Here is a 20119-nt window from a genome sequence, read left to right on the forward strand (position 1 = left end):
CACGTCTCCTCCGAGCGCTGAAACCACTCATCCACTGCAGAAGCCTCGATCTGGCTCTGATGCCATGGTGCCAGAACCGGCTGATAACCTAACACACACTGAAAAGGGGTCAGGTTAGTAGAGGAGTGGCGGAGAGAGTTCTGAGCCATCTCTGCCCAGGGGATATACCCCGACCACTCCTCCGGCCGGCCCTGGCAATAGGATCTCAGAAACCTACCCACATCCTGGTTTACTCTCTCCACCTGCCCATTACTCTCCGGGTGGTAACCCGAGGTAAGGCTAACCGAGACCCCCAAGCGTTCCATGAACGCCCTCCAGACTCTAGAGGTGAACTGGGGACAACGATCAGACACTATATCCTCGGGAACCCCGCAGTGCCGGAAGACGTGGGTGAACAAAGCCTCAGCGGTCTGTAGGGCAGTAGGGAGACCCGGCATAGGAATGAGACGACAGGCCTTAGAGAACCGATCCACAACGACCAGAATAGTGGTATTCCCCTGGGAGGGGGGAAGGTCCGTGACAAAGTCCACCGAGAGGTGAGACCACGGCCGTTGTGGAACGGGCAGGGGTTGTAACTTCCCCCTGGGCAGGTGTCTAGGCGCCTTACACTGAGCGCACACCAAGCAGGAGGAGACATAAACCCTCACGTCCTTAGCCAATGTTGGCCACCAGTATTTAACACTAAGGCAGTGCACTGTCCGGCCAATACCTGGAGGTCCAGAGGAGGGTGACGTATGAGCCCAATAAATGAGCCGATCCCGGACCTCGAGCGGCACGTACGTCCGACCCACTGGACACTCTGGGGGAGTAGGGTCGGTGCGTAACGCCCGCTCAATTTCCGCATCGACCTCCCATACCACCGGTGCCACCAGACAAGACTCCGGCAGTATGGGAGTGGGCTCAATGGACCTCTCCTCTGTGTCATACCGCCGTGGGGGCGTCTGCCTTACCGTTCTGGAACCCTGGGATGTACGTGATCTTAAAAACGAACCGGGTCAGGAACATGTTCCACCTAGCCTGACGAGGGTTTAATCTCCAAGCTGCCCGGATGTACTCCAGGTTACGATGGTCGGTCAGAATGAGAAAAGGGTGTTGAGCCCCCTCAAGCCAATGCCTCCACACCTTTAGGGCTTGAACCACGGCTAACAGCTCCCTGTCCCCTACGTCATAATTACACTCCGCCGGGCTGAGCTTCTTAGAATAAAAAGCGCAGGGACGGAGCTTTGGTGGCGTGCCTGAGCGTTGCGATAGTACTGCCCCAATACCGGCCTCTGACGCGTCCACCTCTACCTGGAATGCTAAAGCGGGGTCCGGGTGCACCAGCACCGGAGCCGAGGTGAACAGGCCTTTCAGTTTACAAAACGCCCTGTCCGCCTCAGCTGACCACTGCAAACGCACTGGGCCCCCCTTCAGCAGGGAAGTAATGGGAGCTGCTACCTGTCCAAAACCCCGGATAAACCTCCGGTAGTAATTGGCAAAACCCAAAAACTGCTGCACCTCTTTCACAGTGGTTGGGGTTTGCCAGTTACGCACAGCTGACACACGGTCAATCTCCATCTTCACCCCTGACGCGGACAACCGATGACCCAAGAAGGAGATGGACTCCTGGAAAAACAGACATTTCTCTGCCTTGATATACAAGTCATGCTCCAACAGTCTACCCAACACACGGCGTACCAGGGCTACATGCTCGGCACGTGTAGCAGAGTACACTAAGATGTCGTCAATGTACACTACCACTCCCTGCCCATGCAGGTCCCGGAAGATCTCGTCCACAAATGATTGGAAGACTGAAGGAGCATTCATTAACCCGTATGGCATGACAAGATACTCATAATGACCTGAGGTGGTACTAAATGCTGTCTTCCATTCATCCCCCTCCTAATGCGCACCAAGTTATAAGCGCTCCTGAGATCAAGTTTTGTGAAGAACCGCGCCCCCGCGTAATGATTCAGTCATACTCGCAATCAGAGGAAGAGGGTAACTGTATTTCACAGTGATCTGATTGAGACTACGATAATCAATACACGGGCGCAAACCTCCATCTTTCTTCTTCACAAAAAAGAAACTCGAGGACGCAGGGGAAGTGGAGGGCCGTATGTATCCCTGTTTCAGGGACTCAGCTATGTATGTCTCCATAGCCGCCATTTCCTCTTGAGACAGAGGATACACATGGCTCCGCGGAAGTGCCGCACCTGTCTGGAGGTTTATCGCACAATCTCCCTGCCTATGAGGTGGCAATCGTGTCGCCCTCGTCTTGCTGAACACGAGTGCCAAATCCTCATACTCAGGGGGAATGTGCATTGCGGGCACTTGGTTCGGACTCTCCACCGTGGTCGCCCCCACGGAAACACCTAGACATCGCCCAACACACTGGCCAGACCATTCCTTGAGAGCCCTCTGTTGCCACGAAATGGTGGGGTCATGGGTGACTAACCAAGGAAGCCCCAGCACCACGGGAGACACAGGAGAGTCAATTAGGTACAACTGAATAATCTCCTCATGACCCCCCTGCGTCTTCATCTTTAGTGGCGCTGTGACTTCCCTAATCAACCCAGACCCCAACGGGCGGCTATCTAGGGCATGGACAGGAAAGGGTGCATCAACGGGCAGGAGGGGAATCCCTAACCTAGAACAAAATTTCCGATCAATAAAATTCCCAGCTGCGCCTGAATCGACTAGCGCCTTATGCTGGGAATGAGATGCAACCTGAGGAAATACTACAGGTATACAAAAGTGAACAACAGAGAGCTCTGGGTGAGTGGGGCGCCTACTCACCTGAAATGACTCTCCAGTGCGCGACCTGTTGTCCCAATTCCCTGGAGACCCTCCCCAGCACCTAGCCGCAGTGTGTCCTCCACGGCCACAGCTGGTGCAGGGGACGGCCCCCCTCGGATTCTCTCTCGAGCTCCATTGGGCTCGGCTCGGAGGTGCTGGGGAATGGAATGGACGGCCCCATCTCGGGACATCCGCGGGTGGCCAGCAGGGTATCCAGACGGATGGACATGTCCACTAGCTTGTCAAAGGACAGATTGGTGTCCCTGCAGGCCAGCTCTCGACGAACGTCCTCTCGCAGGCTACACCTATAGTGGTCGATGAGGGCCCTCTCATTCCACCCCGCATCCGCCACTAGAGTCCGGAAATCCAGGGCGAAATCCTGTGCGCTCCTCTTCCCCTGTAGGAGGTGGAACAGACGCTCCCCCGCCGCTTTACCCTCAGGAGGGTGATCGAAAACAGCCCTGAAGCGGCGGGAGAACTCCGCGTAGCTGATGGTGGCGGCGTCTATTCCCCTCCATTCGGCGTTGGCCCACTCCAACGCCTTGCCGGAGAGACAGGAGATGAGGGCGGACACGCTCTCGTATCCCGAGGGCGCCGGGTGTATGGTGGCCAGGTAGAGTTCCCGGCTGCTGTGCCATCATACGCCCTCGGGAGCGAGAGCCGAATCCCACTGGATTCCGGAACCGGTCTGGTGGGACTGGCCGATGGTGGTGGTAATGTAGGAGGAGGTGTGGGCACACCTCCCCTTTCCCATTGGCGCAGGGTGTTCATGACCTCCTGCATGGCGGAGCCGAGTTGTTGGATCCTGGCGTCCTGGCAGCTGACCCGATCCTCCAGCGACTCGGTCGCCGCCGCTGCTCCTGCTGACTCCATTGATGGTGTGTTGTTCTGTCAGTGTTTGAAGTGGATGTGGTGTTGGAGTCAAACAGTGCGTAAAACACGAAATATAAGCGATGCGCAAACAGTGCGTCAATACACTTAAATACACCAGAGCAAAATCCAAAACCCCAACAGACAGGCGGACAACAACACACAACTACAAACAAAACCAAAGGAAACTTATAGGTGGCATAATCAATAAGTGATAAGACACAGGTGCACCAAACAGACAAAACCAAACAAACATAGAGAACATCAAACGGTAGCAGCTAGTACTCCGGGGACGACGAACGCCGAAGCCTGCCCGAACAAGGAGGAGGAGCAGTCTCGGCGGAATTCGTGACAAGGATAATGAAAGTTCACAGAAGTAACAAGTAAAGGTAGACCTAACAATTAGCTCATGTTTTTACAAATATAAAGTTTGTTTATGAATGAATAAGTGATTAAAACTGATAACTCTGTTACCAAATCGGTAACGGAACTACAGAAAAAGCTGTAGCGGAATTACTGCAATTGAATTGGCTGCGATGGGAAATCGTAGTAGTCACAAACCACAGTTGGGTCACCTGCTACTGTCCTCCCTTCCACTGGCATACTGTTATGTTCAGCTGATAACTTTTTTTCTCTCATCTGGTGGTAAAAGCAAGAGTGTGAAAACAGTCTATAAAACCTGTGTGTGTGTGTGTGTCTCTCTCTCCCCCGCTCTCTCTCCCCCGGCTCTTACTGACACCTACCATGACACCTACTACTAACCCTCTTTCCATTTACTTTAACAAGCATCCTCACCCACTGAGCACCGACCGACACCGGACGCTCATGGACGTTGAAAAGTAGTTGAACTTTGGTCAGTTCGCCCTGGTCGGACCAAATATGAACCAATCATAGACATCTATGTTTCACAAGTTTGGAAAGCACAGTAAAGTTCAGTACAGTAGCGTACAGTACAGTACAGTAAAGAAAGGTAGAGTACAATAAAGTAGAGCACACTAGAGTAGAGTACAGTACTCTACTGTACTGTGCTGTACTGTCCAAACTTGTGAAACATAGGCATCTATGATTGTTTCAGATTTGGTCTGGTCCGAACCAACCAAAAGTGGACTTGTTTGGGTGCGGAGCTCTTTACAATAATAGCCAGTCTGTAGAATAATACCCAAATATGCAAAATATGGATGTTGCATATTTCTACCTTGGTGTACATATTCAGGATACATCACCATGAAGAGAATGATATTCATATCCATAATGATGCATTTCTGTATAGTACAGATCAGGGACCCATGATGTAATTCTGTTTCCATAATTCCGTTACCTGATGTAAATCCACTTCACCTACTGTAGTTCAATAACCAAAATAAATGTTTTCAAACTCAAGATGTCATGTCATAGCTGACACCCCATTCTTTCTGTAGACATCTTTGAATCTTAATTTGGAGCAGATTTTTAACAGAGTTTTTGGAAAAAGTGGTTGCATTAAAACCTGAGGGAGATTCTACCATAATTCTGTTACCAAACTTCGCATTTGCACATTTTCTGTGTAAATTGTTCAAAGTAGTCCTTGTGCATACAGTTGTACGGTTTGTTAAACTTTGAAATCAATGGTTTTTGTTTGGCATACATTTTAAAGTGAAAAATCTGAGTTAATGGTGGAGGTGTTGCCGTTCAGGTTATCAGTCAACCTACCAGGGTATTTACTAACAGCACAATAATGAAATCCTCCACATGTATTGATCACATCTTTCTTTACTAATGCTGCAGAAATCTGCTCTTGTCACGATCGTTTACGAACGAGAAGGACCAAGGCGCAAAGTGATATGCATTCATATTCATTAACGACTAAACACATGACAAAACAACAAACGAAACGTGAAGTCCAAGGTAGCATACAAACAACATACCTTACACGGAACAAGATCCCACAACTAACAGGTGCCAAAAGGCTGCCTAAGTATGGTCCCCAATCAGAGACAACGAGCAACAGCTGCCTCTGATTGGGAACCACACAGGCCAACATAGATCTATACATTCTAGAATCTACACCATAGAAACAACATAACACGGAATATACACACCCTGACTCAACAAATAAACGTCCCCTGAGTCAGGGCGTGACAGCTCTAAAGCAGTATCCAAAACCATCGGATGTAGTGATCATAATATAGTAGCCATATCTAGGAAAGCCAAAGTTCCAAAGGCTGGGACTAATATATGGTGTATACGAGGTCATACAATAAGTTTTGTAGTGATTCCTATGTTGAAGATGTAAAGAATATTGTGGTGTGTAATAAGGAGCAACCAGATGCTGCACATGACACATTTATGAAATTGCTTATTCCAGTTACTAATAAGCATGCACCTATTAAGAAAATGACTGTAGAACCTGTTAAATCCCCATGGATTGATGAGGAATTAAAAAATGGTATGGCTGAGAGGGATGAGGCAAAAAATAATGGCAAATAAGGCTGGCTGCACAGCCGATTGGCAAACATACTGTAAATTGAGAAATCATGTGACTAAACTGAACAAAAGGAAGAAGAAACTGTACTATGAAACAAAGATAAATTATATAAAGAATGATAGTAAAAAACTTTGGAGCACCTTAAATGAAATTTTTGGCAAAAAGGCGAACTCGGATCCATCATTCATTGAATCAGATGGCTCATTCATCACAAAACCCACTGATATTGCCCACGACTTTTAAAAAAATGTCATTGGCAAGATTAGCAAATTTAGGCATGACATGCCAACAACAAATTTGGAACCTATACACATCCATGCATAACTGACCAAATTATGAAAGACAATTGTAATATTGAATTCCGTAAAGTGAGTGTGAAAGAGGTGAAAAACAATATTGTTGTCTATCAACAATGACAAGCCACCTGGGTCTGACAACTTGGATGGAAAATTACTGAGGATGATAGCGGACGATATTGCCACTCCTATTTGCCATCTCTTCAATCTAAGCCTACAGGAAAGTGGGTGCCCTCAGGCCTGGAGGGAAGCCAAAGTCATTCCGCTACCCAAGAGTAGCAAAGCACCCTTTGCTGGCTCAAACAGCCGACCAATCAGCCTGTTACCAACCCGTGGTAAACTTTTGGAAAATAATGGTTTGACGAGATACAATGCTATTTCACAGTAAACAAATTAACAATAGATTTTCAGTACGCTTATACAGAAGGGCATTCAACATGTACGGTACTTACACAAATGACTGATGATTGGCTGAAAGAAATTAATAAAATGATTGTGGGAGCATTTTTAGACTTCAGTTCAGCTTTTAGCCTTATTGATCATAATCTGCTGCTGGAAAAAAGTATGTGTTATGGCTTTACATCCCCTGCTACATTGTGGATTGAGAGTTACCCGTCTAACATAACACAGAGGGTGTTCTTTAATGAAAGCCTCTCCAACATAATCCAGGTAGAGTCAGGCATTCCCTAGGGAAGCTGTCTAGGACCCTTACTTTTTTCAATCTTTACTAATGACCTGCCACTGGCTCTGAGTAAAGCCTGTGTGTCTATGTATGCTGATGACTCAACACTATACATGTCAGCTACCACAGCAAGTGAAATCACTGCAACACTTAAAGAGATGCAGTCAGTTTCAGAATGGGTGGCAAGAAATAGTACTAAATATTTAAAAAACTAAAAGCATTGTATTTGGGACAAATCATTCACTAAACCTTAAATCTCAACTAAATCTTGTAATGAATAATGTGGAAATTGAGCAAGTTGAGGAGACTAAACTGCTTGGAGTAACCCTGGATTGTAAACTGTCATGGTCAAAACACACTGATGCAACAGTAGCTAAGATTGGGCAGGTCTGTCCATAATAAAGTGCTGCTCTGCCTTCTTAACAACGCTATCAACAAGGCAGGTCCTACAGGCCCTATTTTTGTCGCACATGGACTACTGTCAGGTGCCACAAAAAGGGACTTAGGAAAATTACAATTGGCCCAGAACAGGGCAGCACGGCTGGCCCTTAAATGTATGCGGAGAGCCAACATTAATAATATGCATGTCAATCTCTCCTGGTTCAAAGTAGAGGAGAGATTGACTTCATCACTACTTGTATTTGAGAGAAGTATTGACGTGTTGAATGAACTGAGCGGTCTGTTTAAACTACTAGCACACAGCTCAGACATCCATGCATATCCCACAAGACATGCCGCCAGAGGTCTCTTCACAGTCCCCAATTCCAGAACAGACTATTTGAGGGCCGCACAGTACTATTCCACATCAAGTAACTCATACAAGCAGTAAAATCCGATTTAAAAAACAAATACAAATACACCTTATGGAACAGTGGGGACTGTGAAGGGACGCACACACATGCACAGACACACGCACACACAATAACATACGCACTATAATTGTATTTTATTTTATTTAACCTTTATTTAACTAGGCAAGTCAGTTAAGAACAAATTATTATTTACAATGACGGCCTACACCGGCCAAACCCGTGGAATTGCCCTTCCATAATGATGGGTCAATCAGAGCAAATTGCTGCTGAATCAAGTGATCATAAAGACTGGGTTGTGGCTAGGAACATTAGATTGGTTTATTCCCTCTGTAGAGGGAGCACTTGTAAAAATCATTCTAGCTTCTTCCCTTCCTTGAAGTGATCACTGATCTAATGAGAAATCAAGGGTTCCACATCATAGCTTTAACCAATCCAGTCTGATCAATGATTACTTTGAGGTAGGGACTGGGAGGCAGGAAGGATGCATTGTGAAAGTAGTATTGGAACGGGCCACCAGAATACCCACAGTGCCACTCTGATCACAGCTCTCTCCCTCCAGAGTGCTTTGGGCCAGTGGGGCGTCCATCTATGGTCCATCACCAGTGAGCCATTGCCTCACCCCCAGGTCCAACCCAGCTCTCCCTTGGCCATTAGGCTTGGTCTAACACAATAGTCCCGTACTATCCTCAGGTGCTGGTTCTGGGAATGGAGGCTTTTACCTCTCAGCTCCCTCTGCTAGAATGAGAGACGATGAAAACGGAACAGATTGCCTACATAAAACAGCTCTAGCCACCTCCACTACTGTAATCCCTCTATACAGCAAGACATTGAAGTGTGTAAACATAAGAAACTACTTCGCAGATAAATTAAGCACCACCCACAGAAAACACACCCTTTGAAAATGGCTTTCAAAAATACAAACAACATACAGCATGGAATAGCATGGCACATAGTATAAGAGCAGTTGAATAGCGTTTTAGAATAATAAAACACAGCTAGATGTCTGCAACATCTGCATTTGCGGCGGGGGGTTAGGGTAATAACGTGCGCCTTTGGTTTTGACATACCTGTCCTGTGGGTGTCGCAGGCACCCACCATTACAGCTATAATTGATCAGGCTTTGTGGTTGCGTGTTCACAGTGACTCACTACACTGATTAGTCACACTAACATGTGTCTGTATAAGTGTATGTGTCCAAAACAGGATGTGTGAGCATGTGTGTAGTATGTGTACAGACCCTGGAGAGGATGCAGTACTCACTGACTGGCTGCACAGTAGGAAACCTGACATGGCATCATTAGGTGCTTACACCATGTCCTCATGAATTAAGCAGGGAACTATTGAACTAGTTTTACAGCACAAAGCTGTTAGAGAGCAAGGAGAGCGTGAGCGACGTGACACTTCCATCGCACACAAAACCATACGTTGGATTTCCATATCACACAATCACCCTATTCACAAGAGAATGGCCCTGGACTGTGTGTTTACTCACTAAAACATGCAAGATCTGCCTTTGATGACATAACTCAAAGATTGTGTTCCATTATTGCCTGGTGTATTGTTATACACAATGTACATAAATTAGCTATTGTCATATTTTCATGTCAAATACAAGTATACATTTCTGAAACTCTCATGTACTCTACTGTTTAAACTCACTTGTAGTGTCTAAGAAAGCCATAGAAAACTGAATCCAATGGATTATTTATCTCCAAAAGGATACATTTCAATTTTGAAGCGGGACTACTGAATCTATCCTCTGTATCACTCTTCCATCATTGCACCTCTCTTTCCCTCCATCAGTACAGGGAGAAGCTGAGCATATTTGCATCACACAGTTAGCTGTCAATGTAGTGGCGTCTGTGCTAATGTTAAATGAAAAAGACCCACCCTTCAGCGCTTGTCTCTGTAGTTTTATTGGTCTAGCTTTGGATGGCGAAGAGATAATAGAACTCATACTGCTGTTTAACGGTCTTTCATTTCTTGTATGCTGCGTTCCTCTGAACTCAGACAAATACAGAGCAGAGCAGCAGACTTTCTTTCCACCGAGGCAGTATCCCACTTAACGCGTGAGGAGGGTAGGTTGTAACTCTGTCCCGTTACCTGTCTCATACGTCTCAGAGTAGGTGGCTGAGCGGAAACAAAGAGGCTGAGTGAGTACCCAAACATTCATAGGCCTTCCATCCTTCCTTCCATCCATCCTTCCTTCCATCCCTTCATTCCTTTCTTTACATCCTTTCCTCACATTTGTGTCCTTTCCTTACCTCTGAAAGGCTGAAATGACTGTACTTGTTAAACTGCTAAGAGTAGGCCTTAAACATATTACTTGTTAAAGCAGGCAGAGTAAGTATCCATGGGCAAAGGTGTCGGCTCATCAAAGATGGGAAACTATCAAAAGTTGCGTGGAGCCCTGTGTATCTGTTACTCTGACAGCTTTGTATCCAAAGCCCTGCCACTCTGGAGGCTCCTGAAGAGGGAAGGGAGATGGGGAACAGGATTTGGGAAAAGGAGCAACAGAGGGATGGAAGAGGAAAGTGGATGAGAGAAGCAGGGAAGATAAGCAGAACAAATGGATGGGGTAGATATGCAGAAGACAAGGAGCAGGGTAGAGGAGAGGCAGAGAGAAGCAGAGGAGAAAAGCAAGGAGAAAAGTGGGGGAATGGTAGAGGAGAAGTAGAGAAGAGTGAAGGAGAGAAGGGGAGATGGAGTGAGGGAATGGTAGAGGAGGGGAGGAGAGGAGCAGAGGAGAGGAGTGGAGGAGAGGAGAAAAGCGGGGGTGCGGTGCGGAGGTGTTGGACTGGTTTCATCCAGGCTATTGTGGTGGAAAAGAGAACTGGGAGCGGGAGGTTGTTACCATACTGCAGCGCCTTCTGCGTTCAAGTGTCGCCCGTGTTTTCAACAATTGGTATGGCATACAATATTTTTGAGAAGTGGTTGAAACAACAGAGTTAGTTAGCATATTTCATTTTAGATCATTGGCCCTGCCAGGCTCATGTTTAATTAGAAAACATGTTTTCAGGAAACGGGATTCAAATAATCATTCACTGCGAAAATCACTTGATATCTAAAAAGGCCAAGATGTTTGTTTTGCCCAAGCAATATCGCCCCCACTAACACAACAGCTGCTAATTTTCTAATTTTAATAAGTCCACTGTGGTATTTGAGGGAAAGTGAGAAAAGGAGTCATATGGACAAGCATCCAGCCGAAACATTGAGTAAAGAACTTGATGACTGAGGTATATCGACTGCTGGGAGGAAATTACTGAAAGACACAGACAGAGAGACAGAGACAGAGACAGAGACAGAGAGAGAGAGAGAGAGAGAGAGAGAGAGAGAGAGAGAGAGAGAGAGAGAGAGAGAGAGAGAGAGAGAGAGAGAGAGAGAGAGAGAGAGAGAGAGAGAGAGAGAGAGAGAGAGAGAGAGAGAGAGAGAGAGAGAGAGAGAGAGAGAGAGAGAGAGAGAGAGAGAGAGAGAGAGAGAGAGAGAGAGAGAGAGAGAGAGAGAGAGAGAGAGAGAGAGAGAGAGAGAGAGAGAAGGAGATACAATCAGATAGAAAGGAGAGAAGAAGAAAGGGAATATGAGAGGGGAGATAGAGGTCTACATCCATGTGAGAAAATTATGAGAGTGAGATTTAGAAGACACTGTAATGATAAAGATACACTTTTCACAGTCTGAGCTAGCCAATCGGGTTCAAGTGATAGTAAAGGCTGAGCCCGAACTCACAATTAGGGAGTCTTCTTTACTGTTGCAATACCATCCACTTATTATCCTGCTACTGAGTTCAAATCAAATCCATTTTTATTTGTCACATACACGTGTTTAGCAAATGTTTTTGCGGGTGTAGCGAAATGCTTGTGCTTCTAGCTCCGACAGTGAAGTAATATCTAACAAGTAATATCTAACAATTTCACAACATATACCTAATACAAACAATCTAAGTAATGAATGGAATTAAGAATATATACATATATGGACGAGCAATGACATAGCGGCATGGACTAGGATACAGTAGAATATTATAGAATACAGTATATACATATGAAATGAGTAATGCAAGATATGTATCCAAGATGGTGTAGCAGTGCGGTCGTGTTCTCTTGTATGTCCATGTAAATAGCCAGTTTTTTTGTTGTATATTTTTGTATTTTACGTATATATTTCCTTATCACACTTTTCATCCTTCTACTAAATATACCTTCCTGCAACCAGCCTCACTCAATGTGGAACGGATTCTATTATTTACTCACCTTTATCTAGAATCTCCAGTTGAAACTAGCCAGCCAGCTAACTAGCTACTTGCTATTAGCCAACGTTAGTTGTTTTCACCCAGAACACCGGATTTTCTGCCAGAATCACTGAATCACTGGACCTTTACACTGGATAATCGCAACTAGCTAGCTGCAACCAAATGAACGTTGTTGTTGGCTAATCAGCCTTGAGCTAGCCTTGAGTCAGGCACATCTCCCGGCTATCTACCTCTCTGCCAACCGGACGGGACCTCCTAGAGTCGACACAGAGCCCCGCCGATCCATCACGACTGGTCTGCCGACGTAATCGTCTGTGGTTTCAACAGGTTTCCCGTTGCGACGACCACAAAGATCCATCTGCTAGCCCCGGCCCGCTAGCACACGCAAACAACAACCATGCTTCCTGCTCTCTGGGCTGTAGCACCAATTCGAACTGCTCTCAGACTCACATATTGCTGTTCACTGGACCTTATGATCACTCAGCTGCACAGCTGATGCCTGCTGGACTGTTGCTTTACACGGTACCCTGTCCTGTTTATCTGTTTAGCCTCAGCCCAAACTTTATCGCCATTACCAGTTGTTGTCTTAGCTCTCTCTAATAACACCTGTGATTGCTTTATGCCTCTCTCCCATGTCAATATGCCTTGCCTATTGCTGTTCCAGTTAGTTCTTATTATACAATTTCACTGTAGAACCCCAAGTCCCTCTCAAACTGCCTCAAATAGTTCCTTTGTTCCACCCCACATACACGCCAAGACCAGCTCAATCGGTGCCTCCAGTGATGCTATCTCTTTCATTGTTACCCAACGCTTAGGTTTACCTCCACTGTACTCATATCCTTCCATATCCTTGTCTGTACATAATGCCCTGAATCTTTTCTACAACGCCTGGAAATCTGCCCCCTTTATTCTCTGTACCCAACGCACTAGAAGACCAGTTCTTAAAGCCTTTAGCCGTATCCTTATTCTAGTCCTCCTCTGTTCCTCTGGTGATGTAGAGGCTAACCCAGGCCCTGCAGTCCCCAGTATCACTCCTACTCCCCAGGAGCTATCATTTGTTGACTTCTGTAACCGTAAAAGCCTTGGTTTTCTGCACGTTAACATCAGAAGCCTCCTTCCTAAGTTTAGTTATTCACTGCGTTAGCACACTCCGCCAACCCTGATGTTCTAGCAGTGTCTGAATCCTGGCTTAGGAAGGCCACCAAAAATTCTGAAATGTCCATCCCCAACTACAACATTTTCCGTCTAGATAGAACTGCCAAAGGGGGTGGAGTTGCAATCTACTGTAGATATAGCCTGCAGAGCTCTATCATACTATCCAGATCTGTGCCCAAACAGTTTGAGCTTCTACTTCTAAAAATCCACCTTACCAGAAATAAGTCTCTCACTGTTGCTGCTTGCTACAGACCCCCCTCAGCCCCCAGCTGTGCCCTGGACACCATATGTGAATTGATTGCCCCCCATTTATCCTCAGAGTTCATACTGCTTGGTGACCTAAATTGGGATATGCTTAACATCCCGGCTATCCTACAATCCAAACTAGATGCCCTCAATCTCACACTAATTATCAACGAACCTACCAGGTACAACCCTAAATCCGTAAACATGGGTACCCTCATAGATATCATCCTGACTAACTTACCCTCTAAATACACCTCCGCTGTCTTCAACCAGGATCTCAGCGATCACTGCCTTATTGCCTGCGTCCGTAACGGGTCTGCGGTCAAACGACCACCCCTCATCACTGTCAAACGCTCCCTAAAACACTTTAGCGAGCAGGCCTTCCTAATTGACCTGGCCCAGGTATCCTGGATGGATATCGATCTCATTCCGTCAGTAGAGGATGCCTGGTTGTTCTTTAAAAGTAATTTCCTCTCAATCTTAAATAAACATGCCCCATTCAAAAAATACAGAACTAAGAACAGATATAGCCCCTGGTTCTCCTCAGACTTGACTGCCCTTGACCAGCACAAAAACATCCTGTGGCATACTGCATTAGCATCGAATAGCCCCCGCGATATGCAACTTTTCAGGGAAGTTAGGAACCAATATACACAAGCAGTTAGGAAAGCAAAGGCTAGCTTTTTCAAACAGAAATATGCATCCTGTAGCACTAACTCCAAAAAGTTTTGGGACACTGTAAAGTCCATGGAGAATAAGAGCACCTCCTCCCTGCTGCCCACTGCACTGAGGCTAGGAAACACTATCACCACCGATAAATCTCAATAATCTAGAATTTCAACAAGCATTTTGCTACAGCTGGCCATGCTTTCCACCTGGCTACCACTACCCCGGCCACCAGCTCTGCACCCTCCGCTGCAACCAGTTCTCTGCTGCCAATGACTGGAACGAATTGCAAAGATCTCTGAAGCTGGAGACTCTTATCTCCCTCACTAACTTTAAGCATCAGTTGTCAGAGAACCTTACAGATCACTGCACCTGTAAACAGCCCATCTGAAATTAGCCCACCCAACTACCTCATCCCCATATTGTTATTTATTTTGCTCATTTGCTCCCCAGTATATCTATTTGCACATCATCTCTTGCACATCTATCATTCCAGTGTTAATACTAATTGTAATTATTTTGCACTATGGCCTATTTATTGCCTTACCTCCATTTCTTGCTACATTTGCACACACTGTATATATATTTTCTGTTGTATTTTTGACTTTATGTTTAGTTTTACCCCATATGTAACTCTGTGTTGTTGTTTTTATCGCACTGCTTTGCTTATCTTGGCCAGGTCGCAGTTGTAAATGAGAACTTGTTCTCAACTGGCTTACCTGGTTAAATAAAGGTTAAAAAAAATAAAAAAAATAAAAAAACATTATTAAAGTGACTAGTGTTCCATTTCTTAAAGTGGCCAGTGATTTCTAGTCTGTCTATAGGCAGCAACCTCTAATGTGCTTGTGATTGCTATTTAACAGTCTGACAATCACATATACTGACATGTGACGTAACTGTCTGTGTACACAATAACAATAAAATATTTGAGAGAAAGGTGAGCCTACTGTCACAACTTCCGCCGAGGCTGCCTCCCCTCCTTGTTTGGGCAGGCTTCGGCGTTCGTCGTCACCGGAGAACTAACCACTGCCGCCCCAATCATCATCACAATTGTCTTGTCAAACACACACACCTGGTTCTATTCCCCTAATTAGTCCGTGTATAAGTGTTCCCTCTGCCCCCTTGTTCTTGTGGGTGATTGTTTATTTGTGGAGGTTAGTGAAGCTCGGTGGAGCACGTGTATTGTGTATCGACGGGGGTATTTTTCCCGTATGCCTTGTATTTTCCAGTGTGCCTGTTTTGTGCCCTGGAGTGTGTTTGGCGCATTTCTGCGTAAACCTGTATTTTGCGGATTAAAGCCTGTTATTCTGTGATTTACCCTCCTGCATTTTGGCAATGAGGCCCTTTATCTACAGTGCCTTCAGAAAGTATTCACACCCTTTGACTTATTCCACATTTTGTTGTGTTAACGCTTGAATTCAAAATGGATTAAATAAAAAATAAAAACACAATACCCCATAATGTCAAAGTGAAAACATGTTTTTAGAAATGTTTGCAAATGTATTGTGTAGATGGGTGAGATTTTTACATCAGTATTCACACCCCTGAGTCAATACATGTTAGATTCACATTTGGCAGGGATTACAGATGTGAGTCTTTCTGGGTAAGTCTCAGAAATATTAATGTTGTCTAGGTAAGCAACTCAAGTGTATATTTGGCCTTGTGTTTTAGGTTATTGTCCTGCTGAAAGGTGAATTCATATCCCAGTGTCTGGTGGAAAGCAGACTGAACTAGGTTTTCCTCTAGGATTTTGCCTGTGCTTCGCTTCATTCCGATATTTTTTATCCTGAAAAACTCCCCTGTCCTTAACGATTACAAGCATACCCATAACATTATGCAGCCACCACTAAGCTTGAAAATATGGAGAGTGGTACTCAGTAATGTGTTGTATTTGCCCGACATAACACTTTCTATTCAGGACAAAAAGTAAATTGCTTTGCCACATTTTTGCTGTATTACTTTAGTGCCTTGTTGCAAACAGGATGCATGTTTTAGAATATTTTTTGTTATGTATGTGCTTCTTTCTTTTCATTCTGTCAATTAGGTTAGTATTGTGGAATAACTATAATGTTGTTGATCCATCCTCAGTTTTCTCCTATCACAGCCATCAAACTCTGTAACTGTTTTAAAGTCACCATTGGCCTCATGGTGAAATCCCTGAGCGGTTTCCTTCCTCTCCGGCAACTGAGTTCGGAAGGACGCCTGTATCTTCGTAGTGACTGGGTGTATTGATACACCATCCAAAGTGTAATTAATAACTTCACCATTCTCAAAGGGAATGTCAGCTTTTTTTTTTTTTTTTACCTGTCCATCAATGGGTGCCCTTCTTTGCGAGGCATTGGAAAAACTCCTTGGTCTTTGTGGTTGAATCTGTGTTTGAAATTCACTGCTCGACTGAGGGACCTTACAGATAATCGAATGTGTGGGGTACAGAGATGAGGTAGTCATTCAACAATCATGTTACTAAAACTATTATTGCACAAAGAGTGAGTCCATGCAACTTATTATGTGACTTGTTAAGCAAATGTTTACTCCTGAACTTATTTAGGCTTGCCATAACAAAGGGGATGAATACTTATTGATTCAAGCCGTTTCAGCTTTTCATTTGTAATGAATTTGTAAAAATTTGTAAAAACATAATTCCACTTTGACATTATGGGGTATTGTGTGTAGGCCAGTGACACAAAATCTAAATTTTATTCATTTAAATGCAGGCTGTAACACAACAAAATGTGGAAAAATTGAAGGGGTGTGAATACTTTCTGAAGGCACTGTACTTCCCCAGAGTCAGATGAACTCGTGGATACCATGTTTATGTCTCTGTGTCCAGTATGAAGGAAGTTAGAGGAAGTTTCATGAGCCAATGCCAACTACCATTAGTGCAATGACTGGAAGTCTATGGATATCTGCTAGCATTTATGAGATCAGCTTAGAGTGACTTCATTGGGTCAGACAGGACAAGGTCACACCCCAGATACTCTACAATCACCAGCTCATCAAGTAAAGGATCAAGAGCAGTAATTAAGTGCCCTCTATCTTATGGTGGGCAACGGTTTGACATGGGCCACCATGTGTCCATTCACTCAACATTAGTCGTTATTGTAATGTGACAAAGATAGTTTCTAAATGGAGCAAGTCTAACCAGTATGACAACTTATCCCAGGAGAGTGAACCCTTGCCACTCATCTCCACAAAATGTCTGCTAACAAGAACCACCCATCAGACTGCATGGTGTATATTTCATGAGACTCACTAAAGAATGCCAAATTGTCTGGTGTATTTCATCATGCGAGAAAGGGAGCAAAACATGTTGTCACCACGAGAAATCAGCACCTGCAAAGTATTGCTTTGGGAATTCCTATTGGAGGTTTCTCTATATGGAGTATTGCAGATGGACAACTGCATTCTCAGGAGCCCCAGTATCTGCTGATTTTCTCTACCCCCTGTCATGGAAATATTATAATGGCCAGTTTGAAGGTTGTAACAAAAACCAGCAAACACTCCGCCATCCAAGCACCGGAGTTGCCCATCCTTAATACACTGACACAAGGTTCCCGTACGACGACGATAATAAATAGGCCTACTCATACTCGTCATCATTAACCATCAGCGTAAACCGAGTCCATGAATTGTGGAAGCCTAGTATAGGCTAGGAGGAATACTGTCATTCTATTCCATGAAGAACAGAAGAAAAGGAAACACCTTTCTATTAAGGGGATCAGATAACCTCTGAAGATCTTCCTGTAATTGTCTATCTCTGACTTCACCATTAAAAAAAATATATGATGGAGATATCCAGATGGATGTCATCACTGCTTTGACCTTTTGATGTCACGACAATGGCCACTGCATTAAAAAATCAGATTCAATCTGCAAGTATTAAAAATGGCCTCATATGCTGTCCACTGGCTGGGATTTTACATTGACGTGTTACTCATTTTAAGTTTAAGGGCTTTGAGAGGAGGAAATAATGTGTTACTTTTAGCCTAAACATCTACTTGAATTAAGCCAGTCTATACATTTTAATTATTTGGGAGATGGACAGCGTTATTCATGCTAAAAAATACAAAGCTAATACAGTATGTAAATGAGGCTGGTGTGATTGTGATGTCTCTTGGAGCTGGTTACATTACTATTCAGGTAGCTTAGATCAAAGCTCTACATGACCAAAAAGCTTCCACTAGCAGGTGTGTGGATTTTCCTGACCACGACCAGGCTACATTTTATAATGTACTGGATGCAGTGGAAAAGTAATCTGTCAGATGAAATATAGGCCTACAGCACATTGCCTATAGACAACAATACAAACGCTACTCTTTGTGAAATAAGCAATTAATCTGGTGTTAGAGGCCGTTCGTGCACAAGCCTTACAAGCTTTAATTGATTCATGTAGGAACAGAAGGATGCTTATCCTCCCTGGAGGCTAGACTTATGCAAGTGCTACTACAATGGGCAGGGCACCAGAGCAGAGTCACTGATAGGCAGTGGGTGAGCTGAAGGCACTTTAAATTACCCACAAACAAAAAGGCCACTATATTTCCAGCTATATGGCACTTCCTTGTGATTGAATTAGACTACATTTCAATGGGAGATGCACTTTAAGGAAACTATGTGACTGTGCAACTGGTAGACATGTCACTGATGTAGTTTTGCTGCTATTGAAATATGCCTTTACTGGACTTGCTTCTTTCCAACACCAGCATCAGAAGAGTTGGGGCTGCACTCAAATTCCACCCCATCATTAATGCATATTAGTTAACATTGTGCATGGGTGGTTCCTTTCTAATAATGACTACCCTACCGTTAATCACATGCCAGAAGACAGGCAACTAGTTTCATGAGATACTACAGTATAGGATACTATTTAAAAGTAATTCAAATCTATGTAGTCACTGTTGTGTGTTTATTCTTTACAGTGGTCTTACCTTCTGCTGTCGTCTGGCCATGTCGGTGGGTTGCTTGGCATTAAAAGGGTAGGCAATGCAGCGCATTACAAAGACATAGAGCTGGAGCCTCTTCTTTCGCTCTTCCTCCTCCCTCTGCATCTTTTCCAGATCATCTTTCTCCTTATCGCTGGCCACCGAGGGGCTGGGGCTGGGGCTGGACGGGCGAGCGCTGCTTCCCCTGCTCGAGGGCTGGAGCCCACCAGAACTCTCGGTGGTCCGGCTGGGTGACACCCGTGCGCCCCCGGTCTTTGGTGCCATCACCTCTTTGCGTTCTTCTTCCACCATTTCATCCGCTTCCTCCTCACTGGAAGATGGGTCCAACATGTTGGTGGTCTTGGATGGAGATTATCTAGACAGAGTGAGAAAGCGGAGACTAATGACTCTCAGTGCCACAGGAGGTTTTTCAAGAATATTCAGAGACAGCTGCTATTTGTGTTGCGTTGGCAACGCCGGGGGTAGAAAAAATACTGATAAACTCGATGTATATCAAACTCTGCACAAAAAGCTATTGAATTCGAACGAAAGAAAAATGTAGTTGCTTAGCCTACGAGTTTTCAGCTTTAACTCTCCACTCACCGCCGGGGATTTGCTACTATGCTATGAGAAGGGGTGGGGTCAGTTGAAAGATTATAAAGAACGCTTTTCAGTCGCCTGCTAAGCAACGCGCGGATGGGGAAGGTACCGGGAACTGACCATGATTCTGAATAGAAAGGCAAATTATAGCTGGGAGTGGGAGCGCAGTTGATGCGGTTGTCGCGACAACCGATTTACTCAATCCACCTGATGATCTGAGACTCGGAGGCATCTCCATTGTAGATTCTCACCAATTAAGCCTTTCCCCACATCATTATTTATTTATTCCCCATATTCACTTTTATTTCCGCCAAGATCCACTTGTTGCCCTATTCTAAATTTGATGCGTGGAATAGTCAATAGTCAGGCTTGAAGTGCATGATTT

At 44.8% G+C, this 20119-nt stretch overlaps 1 protein-coding gene across 5 annotated transcripts in view; it reads right to left on the reverse strand.

Moving 5' to 3' along the window:
• The window catches only part of LOC121574945 (calcium-dependent secretion activator 1), a 182433-nt gene extending 162827 nt beyond the window's left edge, over positions 1 to 19606 (reverse strand). For all 5 annotated transcript variants that reach the window (XM_045222924.1, XM_045222923.1, XM_045222922.1 and 2 more), the window contains exon 1: positions 19141 to 19606. In XM_045222924.1, the coding sequence (XP_045078859.1) occupies positions 19141 to 19485 (345 nt within the window). In that variant the 5' untranslated portion in view covers positions 19486 to 19606. The remainder of the gene's footprint in view (positions 1 to 19140) is intronic.
• Positions 19607 to 20119: the final 513 nt, after the last annotated feature.

Source organism: Coregonus clupeaformis, chromosome 10 (genome assembly GCF_020615455.1).
Source record: "Coregonus clupeaformis isolate EN_2021a chromosome 10, ASM2061545v1, whole genome shotgun sequence".
Lineage (NCBI taxonomy): Eukaryota > Metazoa > Chordata > Actinopteri > Salmoniformes > Salmonidae > Coregonus > Coregonus clupeaformis.